The 18929-nt window shown below is 39.0% G+C and overlaps 1 protein-coding gene across 1 annotated transcript in view; it reads right to left on the reverse strand.

Moving 5' to 3' along the window:
• BLNK (B cell linker) overlaps positions 1 to 18929 on the reverse strand; it is a 93535-nt gene that overhangs the window by 35991 nt on the left and 38615 nt on the right. Inside the window, exons 3-5 of the mRNA XM_072626427.1 lie at positions 17134 to 17183; positions 8713 to 8753; positions 6082 to 6238 (exon numbers count right to left, since the gene is read on the reverse strand). Coding sequence (XP_072482528.1) covers positions 6082 to 6238; positions 8713 to 8753; positions 17134 to 17183 — 248 coding nt within the window. The remainder of the gene's footprint in view (positions 1 to 6081; positions 6239 to 8712; positions 8754 to 17133; positions 17184 to 18929) is intronic.

Consider the following 18929-nt stretch of genomic DNA (forward strand, 5'->3'; position numbering starts at 1 on the left):
GAAAACTTTAAGTGATTGGGGTTTGAACCCAGGCCTTCTGTCTCCATGTCCAACACTCTTTTTATACTTCCTCTGGGTATAGGATTTTATGGGAACTAATGGAACCATGGGTCAGACTGGACTACTGCTCAGAAACAGCCTGTGTTGGTTATAGTGAAGAAATATTTTTCCTTTTCTTTTACCAATTTCAAAATCGCATGGAATTTCATGGTCAGTCTTAATATACGCTACCCCCAATGGGAGTTCCTAGTGTCTTGGGGTTCAGGAACTATTCAGAATTTGAATGCAGATAGTCCTGAGTTACACATAATAATGGCAAAGAGTTCTAGGACTGCAGATCCAAAATGGAGGAGGATTTAAAAAATCAGTTTTTAAAAATGATTCTCAAACGTGGCTTCAGATGGGTATGTGAATACGTTATGTTTGGTATTCTACTGATGCGTACAACAAACCCAATAACAAAGTCTCATTAAAAAAATGATTCAGATAGAACTGGAAAGCCCTCTGGTTTCCCCAACCTGCCCCTCTCCATCCCAAGGATGATCAGAATCACCTTTTCTATCACCTCCCCAAGACCTTCCTTTACAGAGGGCTCATAACCTTCCCTGTTACTCCCTTCTCTATCAGCTGCTCTGCTTGGCTTTGATTTCACAACACAAGTTGCCCCATGCTGGGCCCCTAGTGCCCCTTCTCTTTAAAAATGTGTTATTTCCTTCATTAAATTGCAAACTCCTTGAGACCAAAGCCAGTTTCTTTATCTTATTTGTAGCCCCAGTGTTTAGCATAGTGCCTGGTACATAGTACGCACTTGATGAATGTTTACTGAACTGAATTATCCTCTGATGGTGCTCACCTTGGTGAACAGAATTTCCCTCACTTTAAACTAGTGCTCTCATGCTCTCTCTCATGCTCTCTGCCTGTCTGTCTGTCTGTCTGTCTGTCTGTCTGTCTCTCTCTCTCCCCTGTTTCCTTTGGAAGGGGAGATAAGCATTTCATTTTCAAAGACTTTCTCTACTAGGCTGCCAACTGAATATGGAAGTAGATATCATATTCAGTGTCTCAATAAAGCAGAATAAAGGAACATTGTAACTACTTAAAAGCAAGATTTCTGACAAATAAATTATTTTCCACACATAGGAGGGGAAGTGAGATAGTGTAATGTAGTAGAACACTGGGCTAGGATTCAGTAAACCTGGGCTCCAGGTCCTGCCTCTGGACCTAACTTAAAAGTAAATCACTTGAGCTTCCCTGGGCCTCTGTTTCCCCACATGTAAAACAAGGATACTGTAGACAATGATTTCAGAAGTTCCTTCTACTATAATAACAACTTATGAAATGTGGGTCAACTGGAAATAACTGAGAACTGACTATAATGGAGAGTTCATATTTTTTTTCAGCTATCACTTTAAATGAAAGTCACCACTGCAGGGCGACCTTACTGGATGTGTGTAATTATATTAGCCTTGTTTGCACTCTACTTTTTCAGATGAGGATTTGAGAACACACAGGAATGTTTGTATTATGCAACCAGTGATTAATAAGGTTGTGTAATCTTGTATTTCCTTGTCAAGAGATATTAACATTTAACTTCCATTTCAACTGAACTTTGAAAGAAAATTTCCCTTTGGAGCAAAGAGGTGGTAGAAGAAAAGCTAATGTGCACTTTGTTAAGTCTTAACTTATTGGCATCTGGGTCCTTGTTTTATACTCTCCCTTAAAGATCTGTGTTATTCTAGTTTCATTTACAGTTTTCTTTGGCAGTATTTCAAAGTGCCCAGGTGATCTTTCTCGTCACCTGTGCTGCAAATACCAGTAGTTTCTTTGTTTTTCTTTTGGGATTGGGGGAGGGAAGAGGGTTTCCTCTTTAGTGAAAAAGAATACTGGAATTGAAGTATGAATGCTTCAGTTTGAATTCTACCTGTGCTATTTCCTAGCTATAAAGTCATTAGCAAGACACTTAACTTGTCCCAGTTTCCTTATCTGTAAAATAGGGATAACAATAGCACTTCTCAGTGTTGTTGTGGGTCTCGAATGAGATTATGTATGTGAATTGCTTTGAAAGACTTAGGCTTGGAATGGCTGAACAAGTTGTAGAACATGATTGTGATGGAATACTATTGTACTATAAGAAATGACAAGTAGGATGCTTTCAGAAAAACCTGAGAAGACTTACATGAACTGATGCAAAGTGAAATGAGCAGAACCAGGAGAACATTGTTCACAGTAATAGCAATATTGTAAAGATGATCAGCTGTGAAAGACTTAGCTACTCTCAGGGATACAATACTCCAAGGCAACCCTAAAGGATTTAGGAAAGCTATACATTTCCAGAAAGGAAACAGAAGGATTATGGATGCAGAAGGAAGCATACTTTTTAAACTTCCTTTATTATTTTTTGTCAGTGTTTTCTTTTGCAGTGTGGCTGATATGGAAATGTTTTGCATGACTGTATATGTATAACCTATATCAAATTGCTTGCCTTCTCAAGGGGATGGAGGGAAAGAGAGAATTTAGAACTCAAAATTAAAAAAAAGAATGCTACAAATTTTTGTTTACATGTAATTGAAAAAAATTAAACAAGAAAAAGACAGAGTGCTATACAAATGTCATCTATTAATACTATTTATCAGTAATAATTATTATAAACTATGTTTTCTTTAATAACTCTTACTTTTTTATCAAAATTTAGATAAATTGGGATAAGTTCAGAAGAGTACTGAGTTGAGAGTCAGAAGACCTGGTTCTAGTTCTCATTTTTGTTACTTATGTGGTCTCAGGGAAATCATTTGACTTTCTAAACCTGTTTCCTTCTCTGTAAAATTCTCTGCTTATCTCATAAAATTGTTGGGAGATCTTTTAAAATGAAGAGAAAAGGTTTTTTAAGCTAGGCCTTTTCACATACACTGACTTGAAGGGAGATAATACCCACTGAGTGAATAGGCCTCTTGAAGACGTAGTCATGCTTACAGAGTAAAGGAAAGTTAGCCTTAGTGGGCTGATAGTATTAGTAGCTGGGGGCAGGAGGAAGGGATGGGAAAGGTCTCCTTCAGGAGGTAGCTTATCAGCTGAGTCTTAAGGCAGAGCACATGAGGTCTATGGGGGAGAGGCAGAGCAAAGATCAGGATGGCAGATTGAGCATCCTGTGAGAGGAAAGCCTAGAAGGTGTACAGGTGAGTCATGTGTAAGAAGACTGGAAAGATAAGAAGGGGCCAAATTGTGAAAAATTTTAAATGCCTGAAATACCTGAAAGAGAAGGAAAGATAAGGATCCTGTTCCTGTTCCTGCTCCTTGGGTATATTGGAGGAGGATGACACTGTTCAACCCCTCTTAATTCTCATTAGTGAAATGTTTTCTTTCCCAATGAGGGTAAATGACTGAAGGAAATGAAGCAGGATTTTTACACTTCCCTTGAATGTCTCCTAGATTGGACTCTGATTCCATCTCCTCTCCACTTCTAACATCCTCCTTCTACAACCTGAATGGCCAGGTCCAGAATCAAATAGGAATTAAATCAATCATGGATCACTAAAGGTCATAGTCACAGGATCTCAAAGTGAGAAAGATGTCTGATTCCATCCAGTCCAATCCATATCTGCATCTCCTTTATCATTTCCAGCAAGTGGTCCATTATCTAGGTTTTGTTTGAAGATGTTCCTTGAGGTGGAATGCATTAGCTTCTAAGTTAGCCCATTCCATTTGGGGATAGCTCTTAATGTTAGGAAGTTTTTTTCTTATGTCAAGTCTAAATATGCCTCTTAGTAACTTTCACTCAATGCCACAAGTTCTATCCTTTGGGGCTAACTGTGATAAATTTAATCTCTCTCCTACCTTCTAGCCTTTCAAATACTTAAAAACTGCTTATTCACATTCTATGCCTCCATCCTAATGTATTTCTTTTCTCCAGATTTTGGATACTTTTCCAAACCAGTTTTTTTTTTAATATCTTCTGAACATTTTGTCTTTAAACAAAATATCCAAGTCATAAAACAGTTTTTTAATTTACAATCATGCCATTTTCCCTACACAGAACAAGGCATGTTTGGGCTACAAACTAATTCTGACCTTCAGATCTTTGTCTCAAGCTACACAAACTAATAAAGGGAAACATGGGAAGAGAATGTTCATTTAGAAGCAGCTGTTAGAAAGGTTCAAAGGGAAAAAAGGTTTCTGGGAAGAGATACCAAAGGAGATAGAGAAGATGTATACTGCTTGGCAAACTTTTTTTAAATTTTTTATAAATGCTAGTTTTATTATTGTAGAAATAGGAGGAGTGCAGTGGAGAGAGCTCTGTATGTTTTGTTAGAGTACTTAGCTAGGTTTGAATTCCAGTTCTGCTGGTTATGTGATGAGCCAAATCACCTCTTTGGGCTCTTTCTGTATCTGATATCTATATCTGTGAAATAAAGCGGTTACACTACATGATCTCTAAGGACCCTTTGACTCAAAACCCTGCTTGCGGTGGTCAAGGTGTTTTCTGGTGTAAGGTTCTAAGAGGAGTACTTGATAGAAAGAATGAATTGATTTGTCTTAAAATAACATTGGGTGAAATAAATTCACCATTAATTAAAATACGTAAATTCTCCACAAATCTCTTGTATATCTTCTGCTGTCTCCACTCACATGGCCATCATCCTAGGTCAACAATCTGCCATCAGCTCTCACCTATCATATTCTTCCAATTTTCTTCCTATTGCAGTCTGTCCTCTGGCACATTTACCAAAGTGATTTTACTAGACAACACACCTGACCATTCTTGAACTCAGGACAGTAAGTCTTCTAGGACTGGAATTTGCAAGATTTGTGTTTTTTTGGACTCAGACATTTACTAGTTGTGTCACCCCAACCAAGTCACTTAACCCAGTTGTCACAATTTCCTCATCTGAAAAATGAAATAGAGAAGGAAATGGCAAACCACTCTAGTATCTTTGCCAAGAAAACCCCAAATGGGATCACAAAGAGTTGGATATGACTAAAGATGGCTGAACAACAACAACGTTCAACCACGTCATCACTATCCCACTTACTGCTCCCTCCCCCCATGCTCTAATAGCTCTCTATTATGTCTATAAACTCATCTGTTGGGCATTTAAAATTTTTCACAATTTGGCCCCTTCTTATCTTTCCAGTCTTCTTACACATGACTCACCTGTACACCTTCTAGGCTTTCCTCTCACAGGATGCTCAATCTGCCATCCTGATCTTTGCTCTGCCTCTCCCCCATAGACCTCATGTGCTCTGCCTTAAGACTCAGCTGATAAGCTACCTCCTGAAGGAGACCTTTCCCATCCCTTCCTCCTGCCCCCAGCTACTAATACTATCAGCCCACTAAGGCTAACTTTCCTTTACTCTGTAAGCATGACTACGTCTTCAAGAGGCCTATTCACTCAGTGGGTATTATCTCCCTTCAAGTCAGTGTATGTGAAAAGGCCTAGCTTAAAAAGGCCAAGATCTCCCATTGCATCCTGGGCCATCTCTAGTCATCCTGATGAGTATCTGGGCACTGGATCCAGATGGCTCAGGAGGAGAAAGTGAGGTTGGTGACCTTGCACAACCCTCCCTCACTCAAAACAAAGTCAAGTGCAAATCATTTCTCTGATGTCATGGTCTTCTTGGAAAACAAAGGATGAACACAACAGCAACAACAATAAGCTTTTAGGTAGGTGTTCTCTCCTCAATTAGAATGTAAATTCTTAAAGGAAGGGGCTATTTTTCTTTTTCTTTAAATCCCCAGCTCTCATCACAGTGTCTGGCACAATTAGTGTTTGTTTTAAAGGTTTATGGATTAACTGATTTTATTTGAAGAAAATAATAATGATACTTTATATTTCTAAAGAAATTTAAGATTTATAAAACATTTTTTACAACATTATAAATATTATTATTCTCATTTGATAGATGGAGAAGCCAACGCTCTTAGTGGTTAAATGGTTTACCCATAATCACCCTGCTAAGAAGTCTCAGAACCAGAACTTAGAACCAAAGTCTCTAGTCTCCACAAAGACCAGGAATAAACTTGGTCCTTAATTTGCACATATATTCATCTACTAGCATGGATACTAGAGAGATGACTATTAGTCTTACCTGCATATTCTCCCTTGGAAAATGGAAGCGGAGGGGGGAGCTTCCTTTTTTCTTTTTCTGTAGGAGGAGGTTCATAGCTGTCATCTGTAGTTTCTTCCGCAGGTACAACATAGGTCTCTGAATCAGAGGGTTCATCTGGATTTTCATAATCACTGTCCTAGAAACACAGTTGACTTTACTCAATGGAAAAACTGTGATCATGAAAAAGTTAGCCATAAAATGAATTTCTGTTAATTGTCTTGTTCTCCATTCATGTATGTTTGGACATTGGGAGATGGAGTCTCAAAAGAAAAATAATGCTATTTCCATGACCAAATTTCTAAAAATCCCACATTCACAAAATAAGAGGGTATTTCAGAGCAAACATTTATTGATGATCTTCAAAATAAGGCATAGAATACAATTTCGGTGTTGAGGAAAAACTGCAGAACGATGAGAACTGCCCCAAAGTGGCCCTTCCTCAGAGGCCTTCACATAGAGACTAGAGGACCTCTCATCCCCTTGTCAGGTGTGTGATAGTGGAGATCCCTTTCAACCATGAATCTGACTAAATAGCTGCTGAGGTCCTTTCCCAAGTGCTGACTCTGAAAACCTATTGTACTCCAGCATCTTTGTCAAGGAGTCTACAGGATTTTTAATGACCACATTCAGTTTTTATAATTGTTATTTAACCATTTAGTTCCTTATTTTAGTTAGAATTTAAATCAGGGGTGGAAACCTCTGCCCTTGAGGCCACATGTGGTCCTAGACTGCACCTGAGGACCTACAGGGCCACATGTGACCTCGAGGCTGCAGGTTCCCCACCCCTGATTCTTCTCTTACGATTGGGATATGCTCCATAATTGGCCACATCTCAGCTTTTCATTACTATTATAATTAGTGATCATACTAATATTAACTCTCACTTACATAGTACTTTAAGATGTATAAGGTACTTCCCGAACAACTACCTTGTGGAAGCAGGGAGTGAAAATATCTCCATATTAAAAGTTGGGCAGCTGAAACTCAAAGAATTTAGGTATCTCTTGCTGCCTCATTTTAGAGATGCAAAAAAAGAAATTAAAAGCTTTTGTCTTTTCACCTTCTCCTATCATGAATTCCTGCCTCTATGATACCATCCTCCCAAATATTTCAGGGAGATGAAATTTTTTCGGGTTTACCTACTATTTTGTAGAAATTTTCTGGCCACTACTTCAACTTTTCTTTCACTGGAGCAGCCTAGGATAGCATAAAAAAGCACTGCATTGGGAAGCAGGAGACTTAGGCTCTCGTCCTGATTCTTATGTGACCTTAGCAAATACTTTTCCATTTTTCCACCCCTTATAATCTGGCTTCCAATCCTTCCCCCATTTTGCAAAGACTACTCTGCAAGGTTACCCAGTTACGTTTTAGTTGTTGAATCCCACGGCCCTTTCTCAGTCTTCCTTCTTGGTCTCTATGCAACATTTGATACATTTGCTATGTCAGTATGTCTACTGACATACCACTGCCTTCTGGTTCCCTCCCAACCTACATAATAGTTCCTTCTCAATCTCCTTTCCTGGATTTTTTTTTTTTGGTGGAATCTAAGGAAAGACAAATTGCACTTGCGGTCCCTAAAAGGTACCCAGTTAGAAATTACAATAAGCAGTTAGGATTAGACTGGAGCTCAGAAAAGACATTAGGGCTAGGGTTCATATGTACAGAAATAGTATTTAAACTCATGATAACTCATGAGATCACCTAAGAAGAGAGAAGGCCCAACATAGAACCTTAGAGAATACCCATTGTTGGTAGGTCAGACGTGGCATGGAAATATCTATCTCTAGGTACACTATATAAAAGTGTGTTACGTATATTAATGTGTACTTGATTAAAATTAGACACATATTTTCTTAAGCTGAATCTACCTAAGGCAAAAAGAGTCAATTCAGGCTCTCAGAGAAGCACAGAATTTTCAAGTTGCAAGTGACCAGCCTACAACCAAAGAATTTTTACTACACTACACTTAACACTATACTCAAATTGACAGGAGTTGCAGAGAGACAAATTTGGACTTGATTTCTTTGTAAAGGAAAAAAAATCCAAACCATTTGAGCTACTCCAAAATAGAATGGGCTGCCTGAGGAAGTAGGGGGTTGCCCCCTTCAGGAGGGATTGTCAGATAAAGGCTGGAGGCTCATTTCTCTAGTGTGTTATCTGGGGCATGTTATCTATATTTTTAGCTATGGGTTGGATCCATAGCTACTACTAAGGTCTCTTCCAACTCTGAGATTATATGATTTCATAATTTTGTGAATGCTATTTAAAAAAAACTGAATTAATGAGTAGATTTTGCTTCAAGTGGATAGTCTTTCAAGTTAATGTGTCTGGCTTTAACCAAATATATAATAACACATGACAAGTATATGGAGTAGGCATGTAAATATCTTTATAAGTCATGAAAATCTAACAAAAAGGTAATAGGTCAGAAGTCATTACCTGAAGGAGTCAGAAGAAGTAATGTGGTATAGGAGAAAATTAGTTGAACTTAGTACGTCACTTCCCATTCAATGACCCAGAATGTATAATTTGAAAGGAAGCAGCTATAATTGTGTTCTCTAGGAGCCAAATAGACAGAGAACCTTCCACTGACCAGCAAGACATACTTACAAAGTCATCTGACCACTGTTCCTCTTCATCGACCGGGCTTTCTAAAGTTGACATCAGAGGGGAAAGATCACATGAGCACACATAACAGCCAGTCTATTTCAGTTAAAAACAAATGCCCAAATGACTCTTTGCCCTCCCCACTAAATATAGAACTGAGGAAAATCATACCATAAAGCCCATCTTGGTAAATAAAATCTTTTTCCCAATTCAATTCAATCAGCATTATTAATCAAGTGATTTGTGCAAGGAACTGTGCTAGGCACCAAGGATACAAAGATAAAAAAAACCTATCCTCAAGAAACTTATATTCTACAAGTGGATTTAATGTATAAACATATACATAAATACAAACTGAGATGGAAAAGGACACTAACAACCAGAGGTAGAGGTCAAGAAAGACTTCTTTTAAGAGGTGACACCTGAGAATAACAGGAAAGGTAACTAAGGATCCTTAGAGCCGGGTCTAAGGAGAGAAGGCATTCCAGGTATGGCCTCCAGCCTGTATTCCTGGGGCACCACCCTCTGATTAGAGGGTGGAGGACCCTTCCTATCTCTGTTATTTAAGGAGAGTACTCAGGCTAGTGATCTCTTCATTTTCCACCAGGCTGCATGTCTTTGGCTGAATTTCTCTATCATGCCCCAGAAATGTTTCTTCTTAGACGATCAATTCAGCCCTGGAACTCATAGCTCAGAAGCACCTTCTGCCCTGAAGCCTCTCCCTCTGATTGGAGGCTGGAGGGCTTCTCCCAGAACCTCAATTAAGGAGGGCTTAAAAGGGGTACACAGATCAGTCGTCTCTTCATTTCGCATTAAGCTCCACACTCCTGGCTAGGTTTCTCCATCATGTCCTGGTCCTGAGTACCTTCTTCTCTTCTCCCCTTCCTTTTCTGTGTTTTCTTTCTCACTAGCTCCTAGAGGGTAGGGACTATCTTTCTTTTTGTTTGCATTTGTATTTCCAGTGTTAGCGCAGGGCCTGGCCCATGGTAAACATTTAATAAACAGTTGTTGACTGTGTAGAGAACGAAGATAATAGAGACTAGGAGAGGATCTAGGGCTAGGCATACATCTACAATTAGAGGGAATAATACAGATGATGCCGCAGTAAAGAAAACTGAAAGAATGGTCAGGAGGGTAAGAGGGGATTAAGAGAGAGCAGTGTCAAAAAAAACCAAACAAAAAACAGAGAAGTGAGAGGAGTCAAATTCTACAGAGAGGTCAACAAGATGGGAATGAAAAAAAGGCTATTAGATCTGGCAATTAAGAAATCATCTGGTAACTTTGGAAAGGGCAGCTTCAGTGGAGTGATAAGGTAAAAAACATTACAAAGGGTGGTGGCATGAAAGAGAAGGTAAAGAAACAAGAATAGATAGTATTTCCTAAGAATCTGGCTGAGAATGGAAGAAATGAGTGAGTTTGTTTTTTTGGTTTTTTTTCTCAAACAGGATGGGCAAAGACCTGGGAGGGTTTGTAGACATTAATGAGGGAATCAGTAGCCAGGAAGAAATTAAAGATTAGTTAGAAAGGATATGTTAGTGAGTGAAATCTATGGGAAAAGATGGGGAAAAGATGAGAACCAGGGAAGCTATAGAGGGATTGGCCTTGGAGAGAACTATTTCATTATTAGAGATGGAGTAAAGGAGAAAATGAAGGCTATCAAGAGGTAGTGAGATATAGAGATGGGATGAAGAGGGAGTTTATGGCAAAATCCTTCTATTTAGAAACGAGGTACTATCTTCTACTGAGAGCAGAGAGGATGGAGTGGGAAATTTCCAAAGGGAAGGACAAAATTTGGGACAAATCCTATGTAGCAAGAGATAGAGAATCAATTTTGGAGGAGTGAAAAGATTGCCTTTCTGCAATGAAGATCCAGTTCAGATTAAATAACAAATTTGTGATGGACTTGGCCCAGCTGTATGACTTCCGAAGAGCAGAGAAATTACGTAAGATATCTTGCTAGATACAACTCAGTGATTTTTCTGTTATTGTTGAGTGAGGCATCAAATAGATAGACATCAGAGATCCAGAGGTGTTCATGCCATGGAGGATGTCTTAGGCCAAATGCATAATGTATGGTCTGACTATGATAGCTGGATCATAGATGGATCAGAGGAAGGAGAGGCTTGAGGGAAGGAGATCAAATTGGAGGCTACTATTATGTAGCATATAGTTCAGGCAAGGGTGAAGAAGGACTCCAAGTGGAGACTATTTGAGTGGAGGGGTGGGGGACTGATGGGAGAATGGCTGTGGAGTCAGAAATCACCACAGGCTCCCACACTGGGAATCACTGTTCTGAAGAAGCTGAGAGTGGGGACAGGTAAGGCAAGGTAGAAGCAGGAGGACAGACTTAGGAACTGTGACACACTTGGACTTTCTATGGAGTGGAGGGTAATTGAATGTGAATATAATTGTATAGGCTGTGGTGGGAAGTTGGCATTCTGATTGTACCACATGCTCAAAAAAAAAAAAAGCTCCTTACCTTCATATTTACCTTTTAATAATTAAGTCCCACAAAATAAAGAAAGTTGAATTTCTTATCTTGGCCCAAATTATGTTTTACCACATAACCCTTCTCCTTAATCTGTCACCTCAGACCCACTTTAGGTCACATGACAGCAGAGCATCTGCTCTGAACCCAGCACTGAGCAAAGTCCACTGTGGAGGGGGTAGGGTATAAAAGAAGAATAAGATGGGGTCTGTGCCTTCTAGGAGCTTAAAATATAGTAGGGGAAATTCAAGTAAAAATGTGAAGCTATCACAGAGTGAATAAAGACAGCATATAATTAAGTGTTTGAAGATGTAGACTAGATTAAAAGGTTTAAGAAGGGAGAAATCAATGTAAACTTTAGCAATCAGGGAAGTTTCCAAAAGAAGGTAAGCAGAACTCAGATCTGGAGCTTGCCACAAGTCTCTCCCTCCACCAGTCCATTCTCTACTCAGCTGCCAGAGTGATCTTTCTAAAGCATAGAACTGACCATGGCATGCATATTCATGTTCAGTTGTTTTCAGCCCTGTCAGACTCTTGGTGACCCTGTTTAGGGTTTTCATGGCAAAGATATTGGTGTAGTTTGCCATTTCTTTCTCCAGCTCATTTTACGGATAAGGAAATTGAGGCAAACAGGCTAAGTGACTTGCCCAGGGTCATGCAGCTAGTAAAGTATCTGAGGCCAGATCTGAACTCAGGAAAATGAGTCTTCCTGATACTTTCTGCTGCACCATCTAGCTGCCACCCCTCTATCCCCATAAATTTCAGTGGTTCTCTATAACTTTCAGGATCAAATATAAAATTGTCTGTTTGGCATTCAAAGCCATCCATAACTTATCCTCTGTCTTTCCAGTCTTCTTACATTTTACACCATTCTCCACTCCTCCCCTGGGTCCTATTCTCCAAGACCCAGTGGTACTGACCTCCTTGCTTTTCCTCACATGAGACACTCCATCTCCCACCTGTAGGCTTTTTCACCATATATCCCCCATGCTTGAAATTCTCTGCCTCCTCATTTCTGCCTCTTGGCTTCTCTGGTTTCCTTTAGGTGCCAGCTTTTGGAAAATCAGACCCTCTACAGCAAGCTTTTTTTCCTGACCGTCCTCAATTTTAATGCCCCCCCCCCCCCCCACTGATTATGTCTGCTATATCCTGTCTATATTGAGTACAGACTTGTACATCAATGTTTTCATTGATAGATAGATGAATAATAGATGAAGCTCCCCAATATATGAAGCTCCTTGAGAGCAGGGACTGTCTTTTGCCTTTCCTTGTATCCACCAGCACTTAGCATAGTGCATGGCAAATGGGAGGAGCTTAATGAATATTTATCGACCTAAATACATTTCACATACTAATTTTTACTGAAATGAATGAGCCTTTAAAGCTTATCAAATTCACTTCCCTCATTTTATCAATCAGGATGATGAGATTCAAGTTAAGTGGCTTGTCCAAGGTAACTTGGTTAACAAATGGTTAATTTAGCGCTTGAACCCAGGCCTCCCAACTCCTGGTACAATGGTTTTATTCCTAAGTCAAAAAAAGGAAAAGATTTAGCTAGATAAAAAGGAAGAAGAGCAGCAGGAGGAGGAGAGAGCTAAGAAACTCGAGTAGTAAACAAATACTTAAGAGGCCAGGAATAGGGTGGGGGCATTAGAGAGATTTCCTAGAATCGATGATTGGCTTTGGAGAAGACTGAGATGCAAGATTAAATACATGAATGAGATCAGATTGTAAGAGTCTAAAGGGAGTGTGCCTGGTTCACTACAGCATGCAAAAGAGAATCATTGTAGCTTTTTGAGCAAATCGACATTTTTAAAAGATTAGACTAGCAACGGTAGAAGGGATGGAGAGGAGAGAACATAAAAGAAGGAAGGACAAATAGAAAATTACTGCAATCATATGGAAATAAGGTGATGAGGGCATGGACCTGATTTGTGGAGAAATGATACATGTGAGGAGAAGGAAAATCTAAGAGCTGTTTTGATGGATTAATGAGATTTGGTGACAGAATAGAGAGAAGAGATGAAAGAAAGAAAAAGACCAAAGACCAGAGGGTCACAGATCTGGAACTGAAAGGGACCTGAGACATTGTCAAGTAGAAATCTCTCATTTCACTTCTTTGCTTCCCAGTAATTAAGGGAAGGTGATGGAAATCCCACTGCTAAATTTCCCAGAGATGGCGATGGTGGTGGTAGGGGTCTTGTAACATTAGAAAGCTCCAGCACAAGACTAAACAGATACTAAACTATCTTCAGGAATAAGATCCCCACCTTCTCCCTGCTTCCTGCCATTTTCCCTCTTTCTATCCTTTCCCTTCTCTGCTCACTGGCCAGGATGTGGTTGCTTGTGTAGGGTGCATTAGAAGAAGTATTATTATCTAGAACATGGGAGATGATAATGCCCTTGTAGTCGTCCATGGCTCAGTGACCTCTGGAATATTGTAGTCAATTCTGTATTTAGGAAAGACATTAGCAAACTGGACAATTTCCAAAGGAAGGACACTAAGATGGTGACAGGACTAGAAGCCACTCTGTCCATGTGTTGGTTGAAGGAACTGGGAGTATTTAGCCTGGAGAAGAGAAAAACTGGGGAGGGATGACATGATAAATGGCTTCAAGCCACTTTGGTGTAGAACACAGTTTTTAACCTGGGACCTGTAAACTTAAAAAAAATTTTTGATGACTATATTTTAATATAATTGACTTCTTTAGAAGCCTATCCATGTTATTTTACACACTTAAAAACATTCTGACAAGGGCTTCATTCTTCACTAGATTGTCAAAGGGTTCCATCACACATGCACACACACACACACACACACACGTTTGGCACATCTGGTGTAGAGGATAGAGCATTTGACTTGAAATCAGAGTACATGTGTTTTGAGTCCTCACCCATCTTCTTGCTTTATGTATATTCTTGGACAAATCATTTCATCTTTTGTAATTGCTTCTTTTCCTTACTCCCTTTTCCTTCCCTCCTGGCTTTGTCCCCCCTCTCCTTGCCTCCTTTCTTCCTTGGGTCTCACTTCTCTCATTAATGGAATGGGAGGAGTGTTAGATGACTTCTGAGATATCTTCTAGCTACAAATTTACATATTTCAATGAATTGCTTTCACATGGTAGAAGGGGCTAGCCTTGACCTTTTTGGCCCTGGGGGGGCAGAACTAGAGACAATGGGATAGAAGCTCCAGAAACAGATTTTGGCTTGATATAAAGGAAAAAAACATCAAACAATTGTAGCTTTCCAAAAGTAGAATTCATTGCCTCAGAAAGTAAAGAATTCTCAGTCCCTAGAGGTTTTTTAGGCAGAGGCTGGATGACCACTTGTAAGGAGGTGGTGGTAGCAATTCCTATTTAGATACCACTTGGCCAACTCTAGAATTCTGTGGATTGTCTTCGTTTTTCCTGCCTTGACCAATCAATGTTTTGATCCTGTCCAAAGGTTGTCCTCCTCCGGAAATTTCCGAAGTTCAGGCAAAACAGAAGTGGTTTTTAAAGAGTTTGGGAAAGTGGTTATACTCCTGAAGGTCAGAAAGGAGGACCCAGTTTTAAGGCTCACAGGAAACAAATGGTTGTCGTGGTTTCCAAGGGCCAGGGCTCACCACTTGGGCTGGCTTCTAGAACTTGAATTCCCAGCAGGCAATAGTCTCCAAGGCTCACAGGGACTTGCTATTGCTGGGCTCTTCAAGCTCTGGTTCTACTGATGACCTTGGTGGTGAGGAGTTAGAACATCTTGGTGCATCTGGGACCTGGGCTTGGTGTGAATCATTACCAACTTTAACAGATTAGAAGATACGGAGACACCTCCTTTTGATTCTAATGAAGCCAAAGGGAAATATCTCTTCAAATTTTTGAAGAAACCACAGGAGGGGCCTTTGGGAGCTTGTGGGGGGATGGGACAAGAGAGTTTTCTGGGAAAACAAAGAAACAGATTTTACTCCTCAAACTTCCACATTTCTGCTGGGACGTCAGAGAGATCTAATTTTTGATCAGTTGGATCTGTTTAGGCTATAAACCTGCTTCTTAGTTAGTTTGCTTGTTTTATTTCTTTGTTTTTTTTTCCCAAAGCACAAATCAAGAATTCCTGTTGTTATTCCCTTCTGAAAATGTTGCAGCTTTCTTTGGAGTATGAAAGGATTATAACAATGGGACCATAGAGTACATGATGACTTTGTTTCCTCATCACCATTTGCCAGGACCTTCTCTAACTAGAAAAACTGGAGGATTCATGATAGTGCCTGTTTGATCTGTCTCTGTGGTGAGATACTAAGAGTGATGTTTGGAAGGTGTGGACAAGTAAAAAATAAATTTGTCCTTTTCTTTCCACAGGCTCTAACATTTCCGAGAAATGTGGGGATAGCTCATTATTCACTTTAGGGACTATAACCCTGGAAATGTTTTATTTCATTTTTCTAAACCTCAGTTTCTATATCTACAAAATGAGAATAATGTTCTACGTGGACTTATTGTGAGGAAAAGTGCTTGGTATACCTTAACGTAACAGATCATCTCCCTTTGCAAGTCTGTGGTAGCCATAATTATAATAGAGTATTCTATCTCTGCTTTCCCTCCCCATGTACAGGGAACTCTGGGACTCACAGGTAAGGGGCCCCATCATACTCAGAAGCATCTCCTACCAACCTCACACCAACCAGGTCTTGTCTTTCAAACTGCAACTCAATATAAATCAACAAGCAATGATTAAACTCCTGCTGTGTCAGCCATGGGGATATAAAGACGTACACAGGAAACATACAATACACTCAAGGAGTTCCATTCTATCAGATTTAGGTACATATTTTCTATGATACACAATGATCAGAACATTGATTATTGTACTACTAACATGACTCCCTACTCATCATATATCTAGTACACAAAGTGCACCTCTTTCTGTCTCATCCCTGCTAGCGACTTGGTCACAGTTGTGCAGTCAGGAGAGGGTAATGGTGACGCTTGGCTAGAGGGAGGGTGCAGCTAGGAACTAAGGGTTGTTTTGGACAACAAATGGCTTCCCAACAAAGAGAATCCATCCTCCAACTGAGCTTGCCTCTCTGCTGTACCACAAGGCAATCAACATTGTCATGCAACACAACAGGAAAATACAAAACAAAGACAATATAACAAATCTCCCCATGATCTAGCCATGCCTCTTATCACCTCCATCAATCAATCAATAAGCATTTAAGAAGCACCTACTGTATATCATGCACTAGAGTGGGCATGAAACAAAAGAATGAAATTTTTCTGGCCCTTGAGGACCTTGTATTCTGATCGGGGTGAAGAGCAACATGAACATTAATAAATACGTTCAAATATACGGAAAATAAATATAAGGAAAATTTTGAGTAGGTGAGCTGGTGGATCAGGAAAGAATTCCAGCAGAGTTCAAATCTGGTCTCAGACAGCTGTGTGACCCTGGGCAATTCACTTAACATCTGTCTGTCTCAGGTTTGCATTTGTAAAATGAGAACTAATAGCACCTACCGCCATGCTGTTACAAAGATCAAATGAGATAAAATTTGTAAAGCACTTAGCAAAGTGTCTGGCATGTAATTAGTGCTTAATAAATGCTTCCTTCCTTCCTCCCTCCCTCCGGTCCCTCCCTCCGGTCCCTCCCTTCCTTCCTTCCTTCCTTCCTTCCTTCCTTCCTTCCTTCCTTCCTTCCTTCCTTCCTTCCTTCCTTCCTTCCTAGTTCCTTGAGCTGAATTTTGGAAGCATCATATCAAATAACTGCTGATTATTAACAGTTTATCATTCTTGACTCTTCTCCATTACCAGATATTGGTTATGTTTACTATGTCAAGCAATTAAATCAGATACCATTTTTTTCATATTATATTGGCATAGGCAATGTCTCCCCCATCCCAAGATAAGCACAAGCCAATGCTATTTAAGAGATGCACAATTAAAATTTCATTAGGAGACTCTTACCTGAAACGTAATCTCTTTGAGGCACACTAGGTGGTGCTTTGTTTTTTAACCTGGGGACAACAATTATTAGATACATAATTAATTAGACAACTATTTCTGAGGCCCATTATAAATGCTGATAAAAAATAAAAATATTCACACCTCAAGACAGCGGTTAGTCACATGTTTACAAGTCACCTTTATAAGACTAGTCACACATTTATTTAGACCAGAAGTTTTTAATCTAGCATTCAAAGACAGATTTCAGGGGGCCCATGAATATATAAGAAAAAATTTGAAAATTGTATTTAATTATATTTGACTTCCTTGGCAAGCTAGAAATAAATGTCAAAGCTTTTTAGACTATAGAAGAAGCCCCATGCTAATATATCATTCATAAATTTTTATTGATATTTATTATTGTTATATTCTGAATGCATCCTTTCCTTTCTTTTCCCCAGCAAACCAATTTTTGGTAACAAAAACATAAAAAGAAAGAAAAAAAGCAGTTTGGCAAAATTAAGCAATATATCAACCAAGTCTGACAGTATATGAAATGTTCAATACCCACAGTCCCCAACCTCTGCAAAGAAGGGAGCTAGATAAGTTTTCTCATCTCTTTTTTTAGGATCGAACTAGGTCATTATAATCACATAGTGTTCAATCAAAAGCTTATTTTATTTTGTCCTTCCAATTTACATTGCTTTTAGTTATTACTTATATTGTTTTCCTGGTTTTACTTACTTTACTATGTATCAATTCATAGAAATCTTCCCATGCTTCTCTTTTCTTCATAGTCACTATCTCTGATGGTATATTCATGTACATTATTTTATTTATCCATCATTCACTTAATGGGGATCCACTTAGCTTATATTCTTTTGATAATACAAAAAAAATGTTGCTATGAATATTTTGGTGACTATGAGACTTTTCTGTTCTTAAATATCTTGGGATCTCTGGGTCAAAGACATGACATGTTCCATAACTTTTTAAAAAGCATGATTGTAAATTGCTTTCCATAATGGATGGATCCCTTCACAGTTCAACCAACAGTGTATTTTCATCCATTTATTTTCCAAGTCCCTCCTACACTGAGTACTTTAATCTTTTGCCAATTTTGCCAGTTTGCTGAGTATGAAATGAACTCCCAGAGTTATATTTTGATGTGCATTTCTCTATTTTTAGTGATTTGGAGCAATATTTCAAAGGATTGTTAATAGTTTTCATTTCTTTTGAGAACTCCTTCATGTTCTTTGACCTTGGTCTTAATATATCTGTGTTAGTTCTCTATCAGACTCTTACTGACAGCTTCCCTTCTTATTGAAATTGAGTGGATTTTATTTGTGCAAAAGTTTTTCAAATTTGTGTGATTGAAATGATCCATTTTATCTTTTGTGATCACCTCGGTTCCTTGTTTGGTTAAGAATTTACCTTCACCTCATAGATATAGATAGCTATGGAAGATATTTGTCCTTATTCTCTTCTAATTTTTTTCAGTAAGTTTAGAGCTGTTGAACTTCAAAAATAACACCACAAAATGAAATTGTCTTAACAAATAAGAAATTAATTTTAAGGAGTGAGTTTCCTGTCCAGAGGTTTAAGTGTAGACTGGATTACCATTTGTTGGGTATGTCAGAGTGGAGTTTCCTTGGGCTAAATGGCTGCTGAGGTCCCTTCCAGATTTCAAATCCCATGATTTTTTGACTGGTTAATAATGTGAGAGTCTTTTTAAAATTAATTTTAAGTGTAGAGTAATATCATAACTGGGTGGGCCAATGATAAAAATCAAGCAAAAATTCAAAGAATAAAAATGA

Source organism: Notamacropus eugenii, chromosome 1 (assembly GCF_028372415.1).
Source record: "Notamacropus eugenii isolate mMacEug1 chromosome 1, mMacEug1.pri_v2, whole genome shotgun sequence".
NCBI lineage: Eukaryota > Metazoa > Chordata > Mammalia > Diprotodontia > Macropodidae > Notamacropus > Notamacropus eugenii.